Raw genomic sequence first — 18,639 nt, 5'->3', positions numbered from 1 at the left:
CACACACACACACACACACACACACACACACACATATATATATATATATATATATATATATATATATATATATATATATATATATAATGTGTGTGTATATATATATATATATATATATTATAGATTATTGGTGGAGTAATATAATAAAGACATTAGACTGTTATTCAGAGACAGCCCTTTGTCATTGTTTACTGATGGAGGAAGAAGCACTTTAATAATGAATGAAGTGGCTACTCAAATCCTCTAGACTGCTTTACATGGTTACAGTTAAAGAAAGTTTAAGAATAAATCCCACTGAGCAGCACCAGGAGAGAGGGAGTTGAAAGGGTTGAGCCAAACCAGGCTCAGGGTGGGCGTCCATGTTCCTCGACCGGCTGATGAGGAGACAGAGAAAAGCAGAGCAAGGAACTGTTTAATTAATAGTTGCTGTGCTAATACATGTGCCATCAGCACGTTTCAAATAAATCTCTAACTTTATTAATTTAATAAATTTCACTGTGTGTACTTTTTAATATTGCATATTTCCCACCATTCATCCGTGTTTAAATATTTCTGTAAACATGCACAACATCTTGCACAGTTAGTCTTTGCACGGTACCTTTTTTACAGTTAATAATGTTGCTGTAATAATAATAATAATAATAATAATAATAATAATAATAATAATAATAATAATAATAATAATAATAATAATAATAAATCAACACACAGCCGAGATCAAATCGAGCTGCGCTTACAACGTCCTGCGCCTGTATTATAAGGTTTACAGCTTGTTGCTAACACAGCAACACTTCCTGGCTCCAGAATAAGACGCACGAGGCTGGTTACAGGTTTCTGCTAATTACTGATTTAATGGTGTACTGACGTCTGATCTAGATATGTAATACTACACAAACGTCATGCAATAATGATATTATGCTCGTACCTCACCCAGATTCATGTATTATTATTGTATATTATTGGATTTATTTCAAGTTAAAATCGCAGTTTTACGCTGAAAAGCCTTTGTTGTAAACTTGGAGACTCCATAAACAGAGTGTGCTGCCTCATCCTACTAGTATTTACCTTGTTCCAATAGAAGCTGAAACCTTTTCGTATTTTCTTTATAAAAGAAGGAGTGTACCGTGATCTCTGTGTTGTCGTGGCCGAGTGGTTAAGGCGATGGACTAGAAATCCATTGGGGTCTCCCCGCGCAGGTTCGAATCCTGCCGACAACGAAGTATATTTTTTGGAAACCACAGTAAGGTTGTATGACGAGAAACGCAGTGTTTCCTATTTACACTTTACTTCAAGTCTCAGGAAAACATCAGAGACATTCAATGCTTTAGGCACGCGACCTGACAACCACCACCTTCCACCATTGATTCATAATATACTAAAGTAATACTCTGTCATTTATTATTGTGAATGTGCAGAGATCTGAACAGTCAGTTTAGGAATAAACAATGACTTAGAGAAATACTCAGGACTTTACTCCAAGCGCAGTTCTCGAGTTGAGGCGCTTCCACTAACGCTATAAAGTTCAGGGCACATTCCTGTAATCAACCAGTAGATGGCAGCAAACACCTAGGAACCATGGCTCCAGCTCATCGGAGAACGTGCCAGTCAGTATTTCCAGGGTTTTCCAGCTTGTGTCACCTGGACCAGATTAATGTTCCGTTTTCATAAAACGCTGCAGCCAGAACTTGAACCGGTCCTGCTAAAGTCAGACCAGTTGACAGATTTCCACCATGTGGCCCCTGGCCTGGAAGGAGCGCGTGTGGTTTGGGTCCAAGCAACAAGATCAAGGTCAAGGGGGAGACTTACGCGTGTTTGATCCACCGGGAGAGGAAAGTCTCAATCTTTGCACGTCAGATTAATGAGTGACTGGTCTGATAACAGTCACGCCTACAGTCAAGCATGGACAGAAATAGATGGAGCTCGGCTGAGGGAAGCTGAGGCAGTTTCACAAAGTAACCGTATATTTTTAACACTAGTGGTTTGACAACTTCACAGTCTAAAACAATAACGGTCCTTGCTCTGTCCTTATGTTCTTTGCATCTGTCATTTCCCATCCCTGCTTTTGATTTTGCATCCTCTTGCTCTTCATTGAACCTTGCACAACTCATGGACCCTTTGCTTCTGGTACAAGTCCAGTTCTGGTTCCGGCCATGGTCACTGCTGCTCAGTCACTAACGTTGGAGATTGAAAGCGCAGTGTCAAACATGGGAATCATTGAAGTACCACTTGTAGAGTTTCAAGCTTTTTCAGTTCACATTTAAACATCGCTCTCCTAAAGTACAGACCACAGAAATGATTCTTGTTTTTTTAATAATTGCATTTTATTAATTGAAAACAAAACAAATGCAAATAAAAAAAGAGCAAAAAACAAACGACAGTATCTTCAGGTCAGACAAGGCGAAAGACACTTAAATAAGAAGAGTTTCATGTGGGTGATACAAGCAAAGGCGGTGATGTGGGGCGAGGGGGGGGCTTGGATTATGTACACGGTTTCTCACTGTGGGACGGCCCCGGGGGCCGGGGCTCAAAGTAGCAGGTCGGAGACACTGAAACACCAGAGAGAAAGGCACTATCCAGAGAGAACAAGAAAACGGGAACCGAGACGCACACGGACCAGAAAACCAAGAGGGAAAAAGTGCTCGACAACACAGACGAAAAACCGAAACGGACACGTTCAGCTGATCTCTCAACGTTAGCATTTAAAGACAATCTCTCCGTTTCCTGTTTCTAGCTGCACTTCTAGATGCAGGCGACGGCTGCGCGACGTCAGCGCAGCTCAGCTCAGACCGCGCTTCCCCCATGACCACGTCGGACTCAGCTACATTCACTGGCCACGTCAGCGGTAAACACACACGGTCTCACGCTGCCCAGCGACGTCACACTCGGGTAAATGTGGGGCTCGTTTCGAAGGGAACGAAGCGGTTTTATCTCCGAGCCCTCAGATGCAGAAAGCAACCGATGGGTCAGCACATTCTAGCTACTAGGTCTCATCCAGACAAGTACAACGAGATTTAACATAATTTACAAATGGAAAAAAGTACAAGGTGATGAGAGGTAAAACAAACATACAAATATATAATATATACTTTTAAAAAATGGATTCTCTCTATAGTTGATTCATTTTTCCAGCCAACACAATGCTCACGTGCCGACGCTCTTCAACATGGAAACTTGCTGGACTGTAGGTGACGGGTTTCTCTCTTTTTTGTACATTTTAAAAAACATCTTTTACATTTTTCTTTTCTTTTTCCTTTTCTTTAAAACGTAGTCAGGGTTTACTGGTCGGTGATTAAAACAACATGCAGCAAAGAAAGACAACTAAACACAGAAGGAAGGCGGTATGTTGGGTAGGTGGGAGAGGCAGGAGCGGCTGCGGGTGGTCGCTTTCCTCCACGCTGGGCGCTCAGAGACAGTTCAGTCCCGGCCGACGTGCGTTCACACACTCGGCACAAGCAGATTTAGCTCCGCGCTGCCCACGCAGCGGCTCTACTCCTCTTATTTCTCTCTCGTACAGTTGGTTGCGTTTCTCCCGTCTGCTCCTGTTATTGTGGGATGGTGGAGGGCGGGCGGGCGGGCGATCGGGCGTGGGGGGGTGAGGGAGGGCTGATGATGACGATGGTGGTGAAGGTGGTGGTTGCTGTTGTTTACGCGCTCTGACTGTTTACATGTTTCGATTGACGGGTGTGACGTAGTTGCGGGGAAACATGCCCGTCTGGCCGTGGCAGCCTCCTTTCCACCAGTTGGGGTCCGAGTTGTCCAGGACCTGGATAAAGTCGCCGCGTCGGAAACCCAGCTCGCCTTCCTCCTGGGGGTCGAAGTCGAAGAGCGCCTGCACGTACGTGGCGTGCTGTCAACGAGAAGCAGGGAGACGTTCAATAGAGGGAAACATGCAGGTCACAGCTGTTCCTGCATCACAGGACCTGTACTCAATCCTAAAACAGGCTCCAACTGGACAACATCAGGGAGCAAAACAAGAGCGATGATGTCTAATTTGTGAATCTTCAGCTCAGAGCGGAGACGCGTTAGGAGATGGACCCAGCGCTTCCATCGCTGCTTACCTGCTCTCACATGTGCTCCCTGCATGTGATGACCTGAGCAGCTACATCAACCATGTAGCGCTGCTCTTATTGTAGAAATCACTTCCTGTCGCCATAGCAACGTGGTGCAAGTCAGCCGCCATGAATAAATGTGTAGGAAAATAAGCTTCTCCAGAAAGCAGAACTGGCCTCTGGATGTAACTATGAATGTGATCATTCACTGAATCATCTGTTTGATCCAGTCAAGTCAGTTTTACTTTAATGGTAAAAGTGCAGGTTTTATTCCAAACTGATCTGTGGTCTGTGTGCCGGCACACTTTTCCACTGTGTTTTCATTCGTGCTTCATCTGAAGCAGGTCCTTCCTCACCTGGGAAACCTGCTCGATGTCTCGCAAGAAGATCTGCTGATTGCGGGAGACTGAGGTGGAGCGGTGGTAGTCCACCAGCTCGTTGAGGGAGTTAAACTTCACCACCCACAGGAAATACTTCCCAGCGCCATCACGAAGAACCTTGAAGTGCTGCACGTCATTTCCAAACCTGCACAAGGTCAGAGGTGAAGAATTTAATGCAACAGATGCCGATGAACACACTGATCAGTGACCAACAGCAACAAGCATGAAAACAGGAGGGTCTGATCGGTGCCTCGGCACCGACGCTGCGTCAGCTGACGTGTCCTCCAGGAAAGTCAGAACGCAGAACCACAGATAAGAGGAAACAAGCTCTGCATGTGTCAGCTAAAAAAGCCCAGTAGTCAGAGGGCCGAGGTCCAACGTCAGCAGGGGGCAGCACGGAGGCCACGGAACCAGGAAGTGGTTTGGAAACATCACTGAAATGATTTGGGCTCTGGTGCAGTTTCACAGCGAAGAGTCCGTCTGAAAACGTACTTCACAGACAGAGAGAAGTCCCCGGGGGCGCTCTCACTCTCCCTGATGAGGAAGGCCCCGTCGTGCCTCTGTTTGTTGAGCATCTCCTCTGCTTTGGCACGAGGAATCTTCCCAAAGAACCACCTGGACAGAGAAAAGACACAAACATCTATGTCTTCATTTTAAAGCTGACTTCATCATGTAGTCTGAAATAAACTGTGTGGAAACTGTAAACGTCACCACACAAAGTGGCAGCAGGTCACACTCACAGATGACACAGTAACATAAGCATCAGGTTGTTTACATTCAAAGGTTCCAGCTGTTTCTGGTCCTACTGATGCAGAGCTTTCATTCAACATTAGTTTGTTATAAATAGCTTCAAAATCAGTTTCTTTGTTGTAGATCAATTGCTGATTCTCCACCTGAAAGTTTGTTGTCTGTGGTGTTTAAAGACACATTTCTATATTAATTGCACTTTTATTGCTACCAGCTAAAGTTTGTGAGCAGAAGGCTACATCTCCAAATGGCAGCGCTGTTAAACACATTGTCGGCTCAGACGTATTCTCTCCTTCATCAAACATGAACCACACACACCCACAGTCCCACATCAGCTAAACCGCAGGTCAGGTGGAAACCTGAGGGCACGGCTCGAGCATCACACCTTCTGGTGGACAGCAGCACTAACCACACCTGGAGCCGAGCACCAGAGAAGCCTCCACACGCACGAGGAAGCAGGACGATCAGCGTCTATTTGTTCCCTAATTCACAGAATGTGACCTGTTCTGCAGGTATTATGTCATGAAGCTTTATGAGGAAGCGCAGGCAGAGTAACAAGATAAAAAACAAACTATGTGGAAATGGATCAAAGATTAAAAACACAAAAAGATGAAACTATCTGTTCTATAACTGAAGAAGAATGTCTGATTGAATTTCACTATTAAGCTGTGAATCCAGGAGGAGCTTTACACAGAAATCATTGCTCGTCTCACAGCCACCAGCGCGACAGACGCTCAGTTCAGGGTTCTCTGACTGCTATAGTTTTACAAATTCCTTCACAGGTCACTGGCTCCTCACTGAGGAGGTTAAGACCTGCATTTGCTGCCTCCAAGCTGACAAACTACAGACTGAGAATATGCGACGACACCTCAGTGAGAAAGTGCTGACGTGAGCACAGAGCAGAGTGATTGAGACGACAGGGAGGAGGCACGAACAACACAAGGCTCATGTGGGGAAATAAAGAAAAAGTAGAGGAAGCCAAACTTCCACAGCTTTGCTCGTTTGCACAAAAGGTGGGAATCAATAAAGAATCAATAATGAATTGGCCAAATCAAAGATGCAGACGCCGCCGTGCTGGACACGCGTGCACCAGCTGCTCTCAGGTGTCTTTTCATTGTCTGCACAGTGGGAGACGTGACCTCCATCGCGCTCTACTCCAGTAACAGCAGGTCGTGTACTGAGCCTCAACCGCGGTTCGAGTGTGTCTGAAGCTTTGTGAAAAGCCAGACAAGACAGGACGCCCCCCCCCCACAAACACAGCTGATGGCGTTTTAGCAGCGATGCAGTGGGGTCAATATTCAATTAAGTGTATGAGGCCTCGGGTGCATTAATAAAGAGAGAGCCTATCTGGCAGAGAGCGGCTGTAATATAACACAGTGTTCTACTTACGGATGAGCCTTCATCTCAATGTAATTCTTGGGTATGAAGCCGTCTTTTCCGTTCAACTCCGCCTTGTACCAGTTCTGATCGCACTCTTCGTTTAATACCTGGTGATGACAAAAACATAGAAACAAAGCAGAGTTAGTCAGGTGACGTCACACGTCAAAGAAAGCAGCTGCAACCCGTTCAACGTCCCGTGGCTGCGTTTGGTGGAGACCAGGACCTGCGGATCATCAGTACACACACCGTCCAGTCTAAACAGCAGGAGCTGCACCTTCGCTGCCCTGACTCCTCAGTGACACAGGCTGCAGCTCAGGTGTCACGTCTCCAGTAAAGCCTGATGTACAGGTAAACAGCAGCTCCATGTGTACAACAGCTGCAGCCATGAGTCACAGGTCAAAGTCCACGACAGCACACCTACAAAGACCCTTTATTCAACTAACTAACTTATATTAACTCTAACTACACTTTCTTCATGAGAAATCTTTTACGTCCTGAGTTTCATCACATCCACAAATTTACAAACGTCATTGGAAGTCACTGACGCTGCGTCTGAGAAGAAGTTCTTCACTCGTTCCTGCCAAGAAAGAGCTTGGAGTTTAAGAATAGCTCAGTTTCATTGAGAAACATTATGCAAGTCTGCTTTCATCACATCTCATTTGCAGAAGTCAGAGGAAAAACATGTGATCAAATCAGCATTCAGACAAATCTAACGCTGCACCTGACCTCATCGTCAGGTGCAGCGTTCGACTCCACTGAGACTTGCTGCGATATTAGGTGATGACTCACTCTGCTCCCCGACGCCCTGGGCTCAGTGCTGAGCAACAGTAACCGGTTCGATCCGTGTACGAAGCCAACCGAGCCCGGCTCAGCGGGGCCGCCGTGTGACGTCCGGCAGGAAATACTGAACCTCAGCCAACAGTGTGGGAGCCCCTCCACAGCCCGCCGCATGACAACGGCATGCAGCCCAGCACAGCACAGCACAGCAAGGGTTAAAACCAGCAGCGTGACAACAGAACCCCGAGGAAGAACCTTTCCAAGAAGTGAAATGGGCCGGTCTCCTGCCAACACTACACTTCCAAACAGAACACAGCCTTGTTTCCAGAGTCTTTCCTGAGAAATTTCATCACACATTTTATCAGTGCAGAGAAGCTGGAGCTCAGCAGGCAGCGTCTGCTAGCGGCGCTCATGACCTTGAGTAATAATAGAGCACAGCAGGTGGTAGAACGTCCTGTTCACCGGATTCCAGTCTCTGATGCAGACGTTACTGTAACTCGCATTTCTGTGCACGTTGTTCGTTTGGGAACTAAATGTGTTCTGGTTCTGGTCCTGCTGCAGACCCACCAGCGACGAGCAGAACATGACCCGAAGGCGAGAAGGTGGGACCGTCTCTGACCCACCTCAACCAGGACCGACCGGGTCAGCGTTGACTGGAGACACTGGAGACGTGACAGCAGCTATTATCTTGTCTCATTTAAGCAGGGGCCGTTTACGTCCTCCATGACGGACGTCTCCAGGTACAGAACCTCAGTCTAGGACCTTATACTGTTGCAGTTGTTCTTCCTACTCGCACTGACACACAGGCACATTGTTGGATGAATCAAACCGGGGTCTGACGGCGCTGCACATCATCTAAGGCTCCATTAAAAGAAACCCACACACTTAAAGACACACTTCACCAGAGTGAAAACCACAAAACTATTTGAATACATTCCGTCAGGACACAAAGGCGCCGAGTCACAGGGGAAGAACGCGGCTGCGTCCGGGGCTTTGAGAACCAGGAAGAGAGGACGCATATGAAAATCCTGACACTCAGGGATTCATACACTCAACAGTCACATTTCCCAACAAATGGAGCCACGCACCAAGAGACAACAACGCAATTCCCTCAACTTCTTTACAGGACTGTCTGCGGGTTGATGGGGCGTTGCTATGACGACCAGGCATGCCGTGGTGGACGCAGCAGCAGAGCAGCGTCCTCAGACCTTCACATTTATCCTAGTGGCCACTTGTTGTACTGCAGAACAAGTGGAACCCGCGGCCCAAACACCCGTTTACACAAGTTTTAGGAAGTAACTCATCGTTCTAATTGTGAAGTGAGGTTGAATGTGTAAAGTGTGTCTCTGGTGCTGCACTGCCACCACCCACAGCTGCTTTACATCCAGCTGGGACCTTGGCTGCATGTCACACCCTCCGCGTTTCCTGTCTGTCTCTTCACTGTCAAATAACAAGGCTGAAACACACCCGCTCCAACAAACCAAAGCAAATGGCCCAAACGGGCAGCTTTTGAAGGCGTCGCAGCGAAGCAGGCGGGAGAGACGCCACCTCCAGCCCAGTGTCGCAACGGTTCCTGTTTACACACAAAATGGCGAGGCCGCGCTGCCTGCTCCATCTGCTGCCTCTGACAAGTCAAAGAATGGCAGCCCACGAGGAAAAGCAGAAATCAAATATTTGCTTGGTCGGCAGGCTTTTTTTAACCACAGAGAAGAGACAAACGGAGCTTTGTGTCCGACTGACTGTGTTCCACGCCGAGCCGGCGCTGGGTCCTCTCTGCTGTGGGCCGGAGGCGCCGCTCCCTCCCTCCCTCTGAAGACTTTTGTGTCTTTTTAATCTGATTGAGCCACAATAGTTGCAGGAGTTTCTATTTGAGAGGCTAAGGTCCAGGCCGGGATTATCCTCTGCACAGCTGCTGCTCTGCTCCTCCCTCACATGCTCAACTATTACAGCACCTCCACCAACAAACGCCACGCACCGCCAGCTGTCCTTCACAACTGTTCCAGCAGCATTTGTCTGTAAATCCATGTGACACAAGGGGTCTGCGTTTTAGCAGACCGGTAATGTGCATCAATCATGATTCATTCCTCTTGGAATCGCTCTAACCTCCCTTCACCATTTTACACCAAGCAGGAAAAAACGATTCCTCCTCAGCTCTGATTTGGAACCAGTCTAAGTGATGATCATGAGGGATTAGACTGCAATCCTCCCTTTCCTCGCCTCCGGCTGTGAATGTCAAAGAAAAGCCTTTGCATAACGATAAGTTCTCTGATAAGTGAAATAACCGCATTGAGACGTCACTGTTGCATAAGGTGAACACTGGACCCTCTCACCACGCGTTACCTAACGGACGAGGTGTGAAGCGAGACAGATCCAGCGGAGACAAACAAAGCAAAATGGGAGAAATGAACCACATCTGTGCAAATCAGCAGCGGATTAACAATAGCGCCTTAATCCCAGCAGGCGGCAGGTCGTCCACAGATAAAGCCTCATCAGAACCTCCGGCGCCAGGCCTATCGGGTCCGCTTCTGACGGAGCCCGGAGGCCATGATGCCTTGATGTCTGTTATTTGCAGGCCAGACATCCGTGATGACACGACTCTGCCTGGTTATGTCATGCAACCACATTTACAACCTGTGATATGCAAAGTCAGGAGCAACCACTGGAAAGTAAAGACGCTGGAACAAATCTGACAGGAAATCTAACTTCTCAAGTGCTTGATCCCTGCTTTGCATATTTTACATGGGAAAGTGTGTTATACCATTGTAAAACCTAATGAGGAGGAGGTTCCACCTAAATTAGTCAAGATATTTGCAGAACTGAGAGTTTCCCCTCAACATAGACTCAGAGGTGATGAGGGGAAAAAAAACAGCCATTTTGTGACCAGATCCAGTGAAGGTGTTTGACTCAGACAAGATGCTGCCACAGGAGAGAAACGTCCCAGAGGACGGTCTGCGCCGGACAGGAAGGAGAGAGAGAGAGATTCTGAAAGACGCCTGAGTACATTATGATGATATCTGAGCGATATTCAGAGAAATTAATATGTTCTCAAAACAAACAGGACGTGAATAAGAGGTCTGGGGCTGTGTGACATTCACAGTGTGAAGACAGACGAGGCTGCCTTTAAATCAACAACAGGAGAGGAGCCGTCTGAATGTGTCTGACCTCCTTTGCTCCCAGCAGGGAGGCAGCAGGCAGAGATGAGGTCGGGCCAGAGCCAGGGAGGCAACGACACAAACACAAAGATTAAACTGGATCCCAGTAAATGAAGGGCTGGTGTAATTAAAATGACGCTCGAGGCCACGGCCACATGCAGAGCCTGCAGCATCTAAACACACATTTCACCACTGACCCAGAGCACCAACCAGGAGCTGGACACGAGAGAAGTGGGTCGAGCTGCTCCAGTAGACAAACACACCGATAAAACCTAAAAGCTTGTGCTTACGACCGTATGTAACCAGTGAGAGGGGTGAATAAGAGCATGTGATCACAGAACGCACCTCAAACACCAGCTACATCCAGCTGACAGCAAACACCAAACGGACAGAATGTGACCCTTGATCTCCACTGGAGCCGTCCTGGGGTGGGGGTGGATGTAGGTTAAGCCCATGCCTCTGCCTTAAACGCGGTGGAGAGGACCCTGCAGCCAGATGGATGGCAACACCACCAGATGGGAGGTGAACTCCAATTAGCGGCGCTAAGTGTGATAACGGCAACAGAGGGGTAATTTTAGCTCCTCTCTGCTCGGCATCAGCTGAGCCGTGAGGGGGTGGGCTCCTGTCCTACATCATGTTGTTGTTTATCACAGCTTGAATTCTCTGTTCAGTTTATTTTGGCAATTCCCTCTAATCACTCAGGCATAAATAAAAGAAAAGCAACAGTCTGTTGTGCAGTAAACACACGCGGCAGCTCAGACGACTGTGGGTTTTCAGGAACAACTGTTGCAGTCATGAGGCATTAGCAGCAGACTTGTTGCTGTCAGTGCCCTCAGACAAAAGCCAGCATCCAGGAAGAGAACGCATCTTCAGTCATGTGCTGAGCAGAAACACTGATTAGAGAGGGGAAAAAATAGAGTGAGAATAATGCTTTAATAATGGCTTTAAATACAGCTGTCAGTGTCTGCACGGTGGATCAGGAGAGATGAGAAGGCAGGAGACCTAATTACAGCTCTGCAGCTCAACACCAGAAAAAAGGAAGAGGGCGGACGGAGGAGCCGAGAGAAAGAGAATCACACTTCTTGTGAGGAGCTCAGGAAAAGTGCTCGAGGGCAAACAGAGAAAATGAGGGCATCTCTGTGTGCACAGCTCTGCTCCATCTGCGGTGCATCTCTGGCGCCGTGCCCCCTGGTGAGACCCTTTTCCGTCCCACGCCTTCATCTGGTGCTGCAGCGTCTACACTAACCTGCAGCTGAAGCTCTGTCACCGCTTTCAAGCTGTCAGCAAAAATGAAAGAAGCCACATGAACCGAGTGAGGGTGGTTTGTGACGACACGGGTCTGAGCTGCAACATGTCACGTGTGGACGGACCACGTGTGTCTGGAGCCGGCGCCGCCGAGACCTGCTGCCCCGTGTCGACTCGAACAGGTGCCTCCAATACAACAAACGCAAAAAAAGGCCGACAGGCGGAGAAGCTTCATGCAAACACACTTGGCTCCATTACTGAGCTTTGGCAATATTTGCTGTTTCCACATCTGCGAGGCTGGTCAACAACATGTACCTTCATCCATTCAAGCCTCATGTTTCTACAGTTATTGAGGCTAAATTAATAAAAACCAGCAGAAAGCGTTTACATTAACAAGGTCACACTGTTTGAATAGTGAGAGTGAGCTTATCTGAGCCTTCTCTCCAGGGCTTCAGCAGTTAATTAGAAAGTAGCGTGGACTTATGTAAGTGCGAACGCACACAGACTCCTGGACTCCAGTGAGATGCTACAGGCCTCTGGCAGCGCGAGCAGAGCCGCTTCCAGCTGTATCAAAAAGCCCGGATTTATGGAGCCTTCAGCTTCTCAGCCGCCAAGAAATATGGTGCAGCCCTGCTGCTGCGGCGGCAGAGGACGCGCTGAGGACTTGGATCTGGTTGCTCACGCTCCGATGATGGATTATAGGGCTTTTAGTGGGGTTCGGTTCAGTCTCTCGACACTGGGCCACTAGAAGGGGAAGGTAATGGAGGGGAGCTGTGGCAGCGGCATCTGTGGAGACCAAGACGCAGGTTTGTGCGTCTCTGCAGGGACTGCACTGTAGTACTGTTGCTGCAGAGTTGTGGAGTTTGCTGTGGAAACACAGGAAGCTCTGGGGGTTGGAAGATACGTCAAACAGGATGTGAAAACTGTAGCATCACTGTACTCACACACAGATACACGGCCGTGATAATGACGGCTCCACGCGGCTGCAGGACGACTCCTCTAGGTCCACGCTTCACTGTGTTTCTGGCGTCACTGGCGCCCTGCGCTCAGCTTGGCCTGGTTCTGTGGGTTCTGTAGCGCTACAGAACCGCGTGGCCTGCAGCGAGCGTGAGTCATCCTGTGATAACAAATCTGATTTCTGGGACATTATATCAAAACCGTGGGTGTGCTTTTAACATGGGAGAGGTGGGACGACCTTCTAAACTACCGATTAGATCAAACTATGAAAGTCAACAGCAGATTCAACCGTTGGAGTTTAGGGTTCGCTTCAACTGGCTGGTTCTGGTGAACCAATCACCCCTCAGTCACTGCAGGATCCACTTACAGTCACAAGGCCTTGAAAGCCTCTAAACAACATTTAGACGTTTCCCAGTTTGAAAACCCACAGACTCTCTGGTGCACCGAGCCGGTTTGGTGCTCATTTTTTATTTGCTAGCTTGTCTGAGCTACAGACTGCGGGAGTAACACAGTTTTATCATTGATGGCTGCACTAATACTGACAGAACCAGCCTGACCCATTTTAAATAACAACTGCTTTCAGGTCTGTGGGCGACAGCTTGGAGACGTAGTGAGGTGGAAAAGCAGATCTTAGAGCAGCTCTGACAAAGTTTGAAGATCTGTTGATGGGTTCATCTTTATTTATTTAAAGAGGAAATGAGAGCAAATGTGCGGCGCTGGGGCCAATGGCTGGTCTCCGTGGCCTCCATACGCCGGCTGCTCTGTCTCCAAAAGCAGCAGGAAGACACTTGTTTGAATTTAAAGCTGAGCAGGCAACGATGCTGCCTCATTGATTTGTACTTACTCCACTGTGGTAAGAAGTCGGATGAACCGTGATCTCACAACAACTCATAACAATGGATTTTCCACTTATCATTGATTTTAGTTAATAATCAATCATGATCCACCTACAGACAAATATTTACTAGTTAGAGGGAAAAGTGAGGTTTTCCGTCATGGGTGCATCTGAAGGGAAAACTTGTGTGGGCCTCGACTTCTGAAGCAACAAACCCACAAAAAGGGCAAAAGATTCAAATAGAGCAGAGCTCAAGCAGGATCAAGCTGCCGGAGAGATGTTCCCCTTTTTGTCCATGCATGAGATCTCGCATTGCAAAAGTGAACCAGCCTGCATTATGCAAATGCGTCATGGGCCCACACTCGGCACATTTGTACTGTAAGATACTTTACATACAAGCCCACGCTTCAGTGCTTTCACAGCTTTACACATGCACCAGGACTTTGGGACTGGATCAAGAGAAAGGTCCAGACTGTGGAACAATGTGAGGAAGAGCTGAGGAGCAGATGCAGTAATGAAGCAGGAGCAGACATGCTGTATTAAACATGAAGGGGACACTACTCGTGACCCTGCAATGACAGAGCTGAATGCTGGTGGTGCGTCAGGAGTCTGGTCAAGCAGCTGAGTGACTAGTGAGCACTCTGATGCAGGGCACATATGCTGCACACTGTTGTGTAATAACACTGTGCATCCATATATTAAACACAATGACTTCTGTTTGGAAGAGGAAGAGCAGGAGCTCGTGTCCCCAGAACAACCTCTTCATCCCGGCCCATTAGATAAATGGTTACGTAAAAGGCCTTTTCTAAAAGCAATTGAAACGCGGAGGGAAATTGCTGCGTGGCACCGAGCCAGAGCTGGAGCTGCCTCACATTTGGGCCTCGACACAGTTTGACTGAGTCACTCAAACTGGAACCAACTGTGCTGCAGATGCCTGTAACTTCAACCCAGCCTGTAGGAGGCCTGCGGCACCGAGCCTCAGCGGTGCCGGGCACCTGGGCTTCAGAGGCTCAGCATCCTGCACACTGAGCACATCATCGACATATTGTACTTCTTACTTCACACCAGCACATCTTGGTGAGACATTAAGGATGCTCCACCGCAGCAGAGCCGCTTCCCGTGAGAGGGAGCCTTTGTCCTGAGAGCAGAGCTGTTTAGTATTAGAATGAGCCCAGGAGCCACATCCAACATGCTCCACCTCAGGTTCAAGAGCAAACAACGTATTTTAACGGATGCTTTGGCTTTTATTCGTTATCAGATTGTTTCTTGGGTTTCACTCAAATCCATACAAAGACACTATACAGTCGATCTATCTAAAGCACATCTAAACTTAAAAACTACCTCAGCCTCAAAACCTCAAGCTGGATGTGCAAGGTGATGCAACACCAGGCAGTCGGAGCAGCTCTCGTTGCGACGTCTTCCTGCTGTTCACACCACGATCATCAACTGATGATCAAACTGCAGCTGGAGAAACGTTTGAGCATTAGCAGAACGCATTCAGTGTTACAGAATGACTGGCTCATTCCAGCTGGACATCCTGGATGATTTTGTGCTTAAACTGCATTTAAATAAACAGTCAAACTTTCACCGTTTCATGTTTTTACTGATGTTTAACCAAACCTCTAAATTGTGGAGCAAAAATGCCCTCCGACAGGCAGCTGCAGCCTCACTAACCCATTTAGAGTAAATTATTTATTTGGTTGCTCGTGTACGTTTCGGTGAATAGCCACAGCTCTGTCCCTTTATCATGAGCTACCTGAGGGGAAGCCTTCAGACTGGAGACTAATGTATAAGCACAGAAAGAAGAACAAAGGAGGATGAAGGAAAGGGGGGCATGACATCATGCCTCTATACAGTGTCTCAAAAGGTGAACATGTTCTAAGAGCAACAGAGAAACCACTGGGCTGAAATGTGGACGAGCCGGAGGCGACGCTCACGCAGGCTTTTCTTACACAGCTCCGATTTGTTCTTCAGCCAGAAATAAACCACGCATTTGTTGTGTAGCTTTTAACGCTCACCAGCAGAAGAGGGCAGGTACATAAGGAACCTTCGATTGACGGTACCAAATCCACTCCACAGAGCGCCTGTACGTCAGAAATCCAAAGCAGTTTCACATCGTACATCTGTGAGCGCTTCACTCACCGAGATGACGAACGGTTTATTTATTGATCAAAATGTTTTCAGTTCTTCATATTTTACGCTGACGCCTAAAAACACACGCTGCATTAACAGGGAAAATCTCTGTTTTTTCCACATTATATTTTTGCATAGAACCTTCACATCTTGTAAACACTTTCTATCAAGACAGCAAACACTCAAATCTGAGGAGGAGCACTTTTCCTCTTCATATGCAACTTTAATAAGAGCTCATATTTAGCCTGGTGTTCCCTGAGATGACTCCGTGTGTCTCCCTCCAGGCCCTGGTGCAGATAAGACATCTTTCCAAAACTCTTATTCAGGCAAAAAACACCACTTGTGAACAACAGCTGACTATTACATTATACATGCAAATAAACAGCATTCTGCAAACAACAGAAACCGAGGTGAAAAGTCTGTTAAAAGTGAATATTCAGATCAAACTGATGTTTACATTATTTTACAAAAGGACATTGGAAGGAAGGTAGGACGTAAGGAAGTAAGGAAGGATGGAAGGAGGAATAACAGGTGACACCCAGACAAGGAGTCCTTTATAAAAAGGAGGCTATTCACCATCAGAGTCTTTGAGAACCATCTTCACTTTAGGTGTCCGACTTTAGAAAAGCGCTGACGTTAAAGCCACAGGAGGACAAATCCTAATGTCATGACGAAGGGAGTATTTTAAACTGCAGCTGCAAACATTTTCCAAGAAAATGGGGAAGTATGAAGGTTTATCTTCTTTTCCAGAGTCTCTCCGCTGTCCCTGCCCTTCATGACTCCAAACGCAGGGATTATGATGATTGAATTTAAATCCAGAGAGAATCATTGTGTAGAAACATTGCAGTGTGTATTTCCTGACATCTTGGCATCAAGGTCAGAGAATGCCATAAAGCTCTAGAGGCAAGCGCAGAGCTTAAGGCTGTGAGTAAGCTTCTCCTGCCTGAGGAGGTTTCACACAGAGCGCTGGAAATAGTTCATAACAACAAAAAGCCGGCGTGTCTAATCTCCGCGCATCGGCCCAGTGAGCGTCAGCGCACGGTTCTGTTGAAATGCAGTGAGCAACGGTGAGCAGCTTCACATGAAGCAGCAGCAAAATGAACGGCCAGGAGGCGATTTGAGTACAAGATACGCTTGATGCTCCTCAGTAATAACATGACATTACACCAGTTACTGCCGGTGCCACTTCCACTTATCACAGGAAATGCATCAGCAGCACCGAGACCTTTGCAAGTACTTTCTGAGTAAGACTCGGGAGGCCAGCAAACAGCTGTCACTCACCTTGAGGATTTCCCCGCGCTTGAAGCTCAGCTCATCGTCAGCGGTGGCTTTGAAGTCGTATTTGGCAATGGCCTCCATGGTGTCGCTGAGCGGTGGAGCTGCTGGGCTGATGCTGCGCCTTTCTGGACCGAGGGAAGCTAAAACACGTATCCGGGCTCCTGCCAGATGCTCGTCTCCGAGTCTCTCCTCCCGTCTTTGACCCGATCCTCCAAGGCCCCAGCCTCACATAAAGATCACAGTTCGACGCCTGCCAAGAAAAAGGAAGTCACCGTTCAATTCACAAGCTACTTTTTGTGGAACCTCACCTCTTCTGATTCTATTATAGCTGTGTTTGTAGGTATTATTAACTAGGGACATCATTATTGCACCGGTGCGCTGAACATCTCTCAGCCTCACAACTTTGAACAGGGGACCCAACAGCTTCTACAGCAAAGGACCAGAACCGACCACGGATGAGTGGGTCGCCTGCTTAGGAGAATGCACTGGCTGCAGGTAACAGGATCACGCAGCTTGATCCGTTTAAGTTGCGGTGCAGCTCTGAGTGGATTCACACCAACACGTCGCTGCGCTAGACCCAAAAAGCCTGGCCGAACCAGTAACACGCCGCCACTGGCGTCACATGGAAGAAGACACGTTCTCAGAGACGTCACAATAAGTGTTCAACGGAGCTGAACAATGGTTCAGCAGGAACCAGACACGGTACCAACAGAGGAGAACTAACGGGAGAAGAACACGTCGGTGACAGAAATAACGAAGAGCAAGTAAAAAGAGGAAGCCAACAGGGCGACGGTTGTTCTCCACAACTTATCCGTGAACGTCACACGTTAACCAACATGTCGAACAGAACAACTAATGCTTCTGTGGTTCGTGTGGGCGAATCGAACCCGTCCCCGGCAGTGCTGGAGAAGCGGACGGCGTCCTGCGTCCTCAAACGCTGCATGGAGGTAGCACGTCGGCTAACGGGTCGCCCAACAACAACGGCGATGCTGCGTCGGTACCAAAATTCTAGTGTCACATCGGTACCGGCGAGAGGCGACTCTTCTCGACACGGGGTCTTGGGTCGAGAACAGTCGTGGTGCGTTCAAGGCGCCCGCGGCCTGCTGGTCCGCTAGCTCCCCTGGAACAAAACAGCGTCTCCGGAGCGCAGGCTGTTGTTGCTAGCTCGTTAGCTCGCTAGCTTCTGGCCGCTAGCGCAGCTAGCTGAACTTCTGTTAGCCTGCGTCGGGAGCGCGAGAAACGACGGAACCCAACTTTGATGTGACGGGAAAACGTCGAGCTACTCACCGCTCGAGATGTTCCGTCTGGACGCAGCCCCCGCAGCTAACGAACCGCCTGCCGTGTGGTTAACGAGCCCGTTTCCTCTGCTGCCACCAAACGGTGTGTGGTGTCGCTCCGAGCCGTCCGGACGCCTCCTCCTAGCTGCTAGCATGCGCTGTGCGACGCTGGTTTCCGCTTCCTTCCCGGAGCTGGGAGGGTTCGGCCGCTGCCGAGGAACGTTAGCAGCACTTCTCACTAGATAATACACGGCATGACGTCACCTGTTACATAAACACGAGCTGAAATATGTACAGGATGTATGTAAATGTGTGTGTAAAGCAGGTTAGGTGATACACTGGTCCAGTTGTTCTCCATCTGATCACCAGGATGAGGTGGAGGAGACTTTACCACATGGGCTGAGGGCTAAACGCACGTGAGCAGGTGAG

At 48.1% G+C, this 18,639-nt stretch overlaps 1 protein-coding gene and 1 non-coding gene across 2 annotated transcripts; one reads left to right on the top strand and one right to left on the bottom strand.

Annotated features, from left to right (window-relative positions):
* The first annotated feature begins 1,135 nt into the window (after nucleotides 1-1,135).
* Nucleotides 1,136-1,217, top strand: trnas-aga (transfer RNA serine (anticodon AGA)). Its single transcript has one exon. It is a non-coding gene; the product is annotated as a tRNA-Ser (tRNA).
* A 1,076-nt stretch (nucleotides 1,218-2,293) lies between these two features.
* On the bottom strand, nucleotides 2,294-18,466 carry grb2b (growth factor receptor-bound protein 2b). The gene is made up of 6 exons (XM_029158792.3): nucleotides 18,221-18,466; nucleotides 16,937-17,183; nucleotides 6,566-6,663; nucleotides 4,922-5,044; nucleotides 4,406-4,574; nucleotides 2,294-3,847 (listed from the first exon to the last, which is right to left on the bottom strand). Exons 2-6 carry the CDS (start codon nucleotides 17,012-17,014, stop codon nucleotides 3,662-3,664), a joined length of 654 nt encoding a protein of 217 aa, XP_029014625.1. The 5' UTR covers nucleotides 17,015-17,183; nucleotides 18,221-18,466; the 3' UTR covers nucleotides 2,294-3,661.
* Between the last annotated feature and the right edge of the window lie 173 nt (nucleotides 18,467-18,639).

This window comes from Betta splendens, chromosome 8 (assembly GCF_900634795.4).
Source record: "Betta splendens chromosome 8, fBetSpl5.4, whole genome shotgun sequence".
In the NCBI taxonomy this organism is placed as follows: domain Eukaryota; kingdom Metazoa; phylum Chordata; class Actinopteri; order Anabantiformes; family Osphronemidae; genus Betta; species Betta splendens.
Note: the sequence above shows the minus strand (reverse complement) of the source record. Positions and strands in the feature narration are given on the sequence as shown.

Excerpts from the sequence above, each read along its gene's own strand:
- grb2b (XM_029158792.3), bottom strand. The coding sequence starts at position 17,014 with ATGGAGGCCATTGCCAAATACGACTTCAAAGCCACCGCTGACGATGAG. Across the intron at positions 5,045-6,565 it reads ATTGAGATGAAGGCTCATCC|GTGGTTCTTTGGGAAGATTC; the intron begins GTAAGTAGAACA and ends TTCTCTGTCCAG. Across the intron at positions 3,848-4,405 it reads ACATCGAGCAGGTTTCCCAG|CACGCCACGTACGTGCAGGC; the intron begins GTGAGGAAGGAC and ends TCTCGTTGACAG.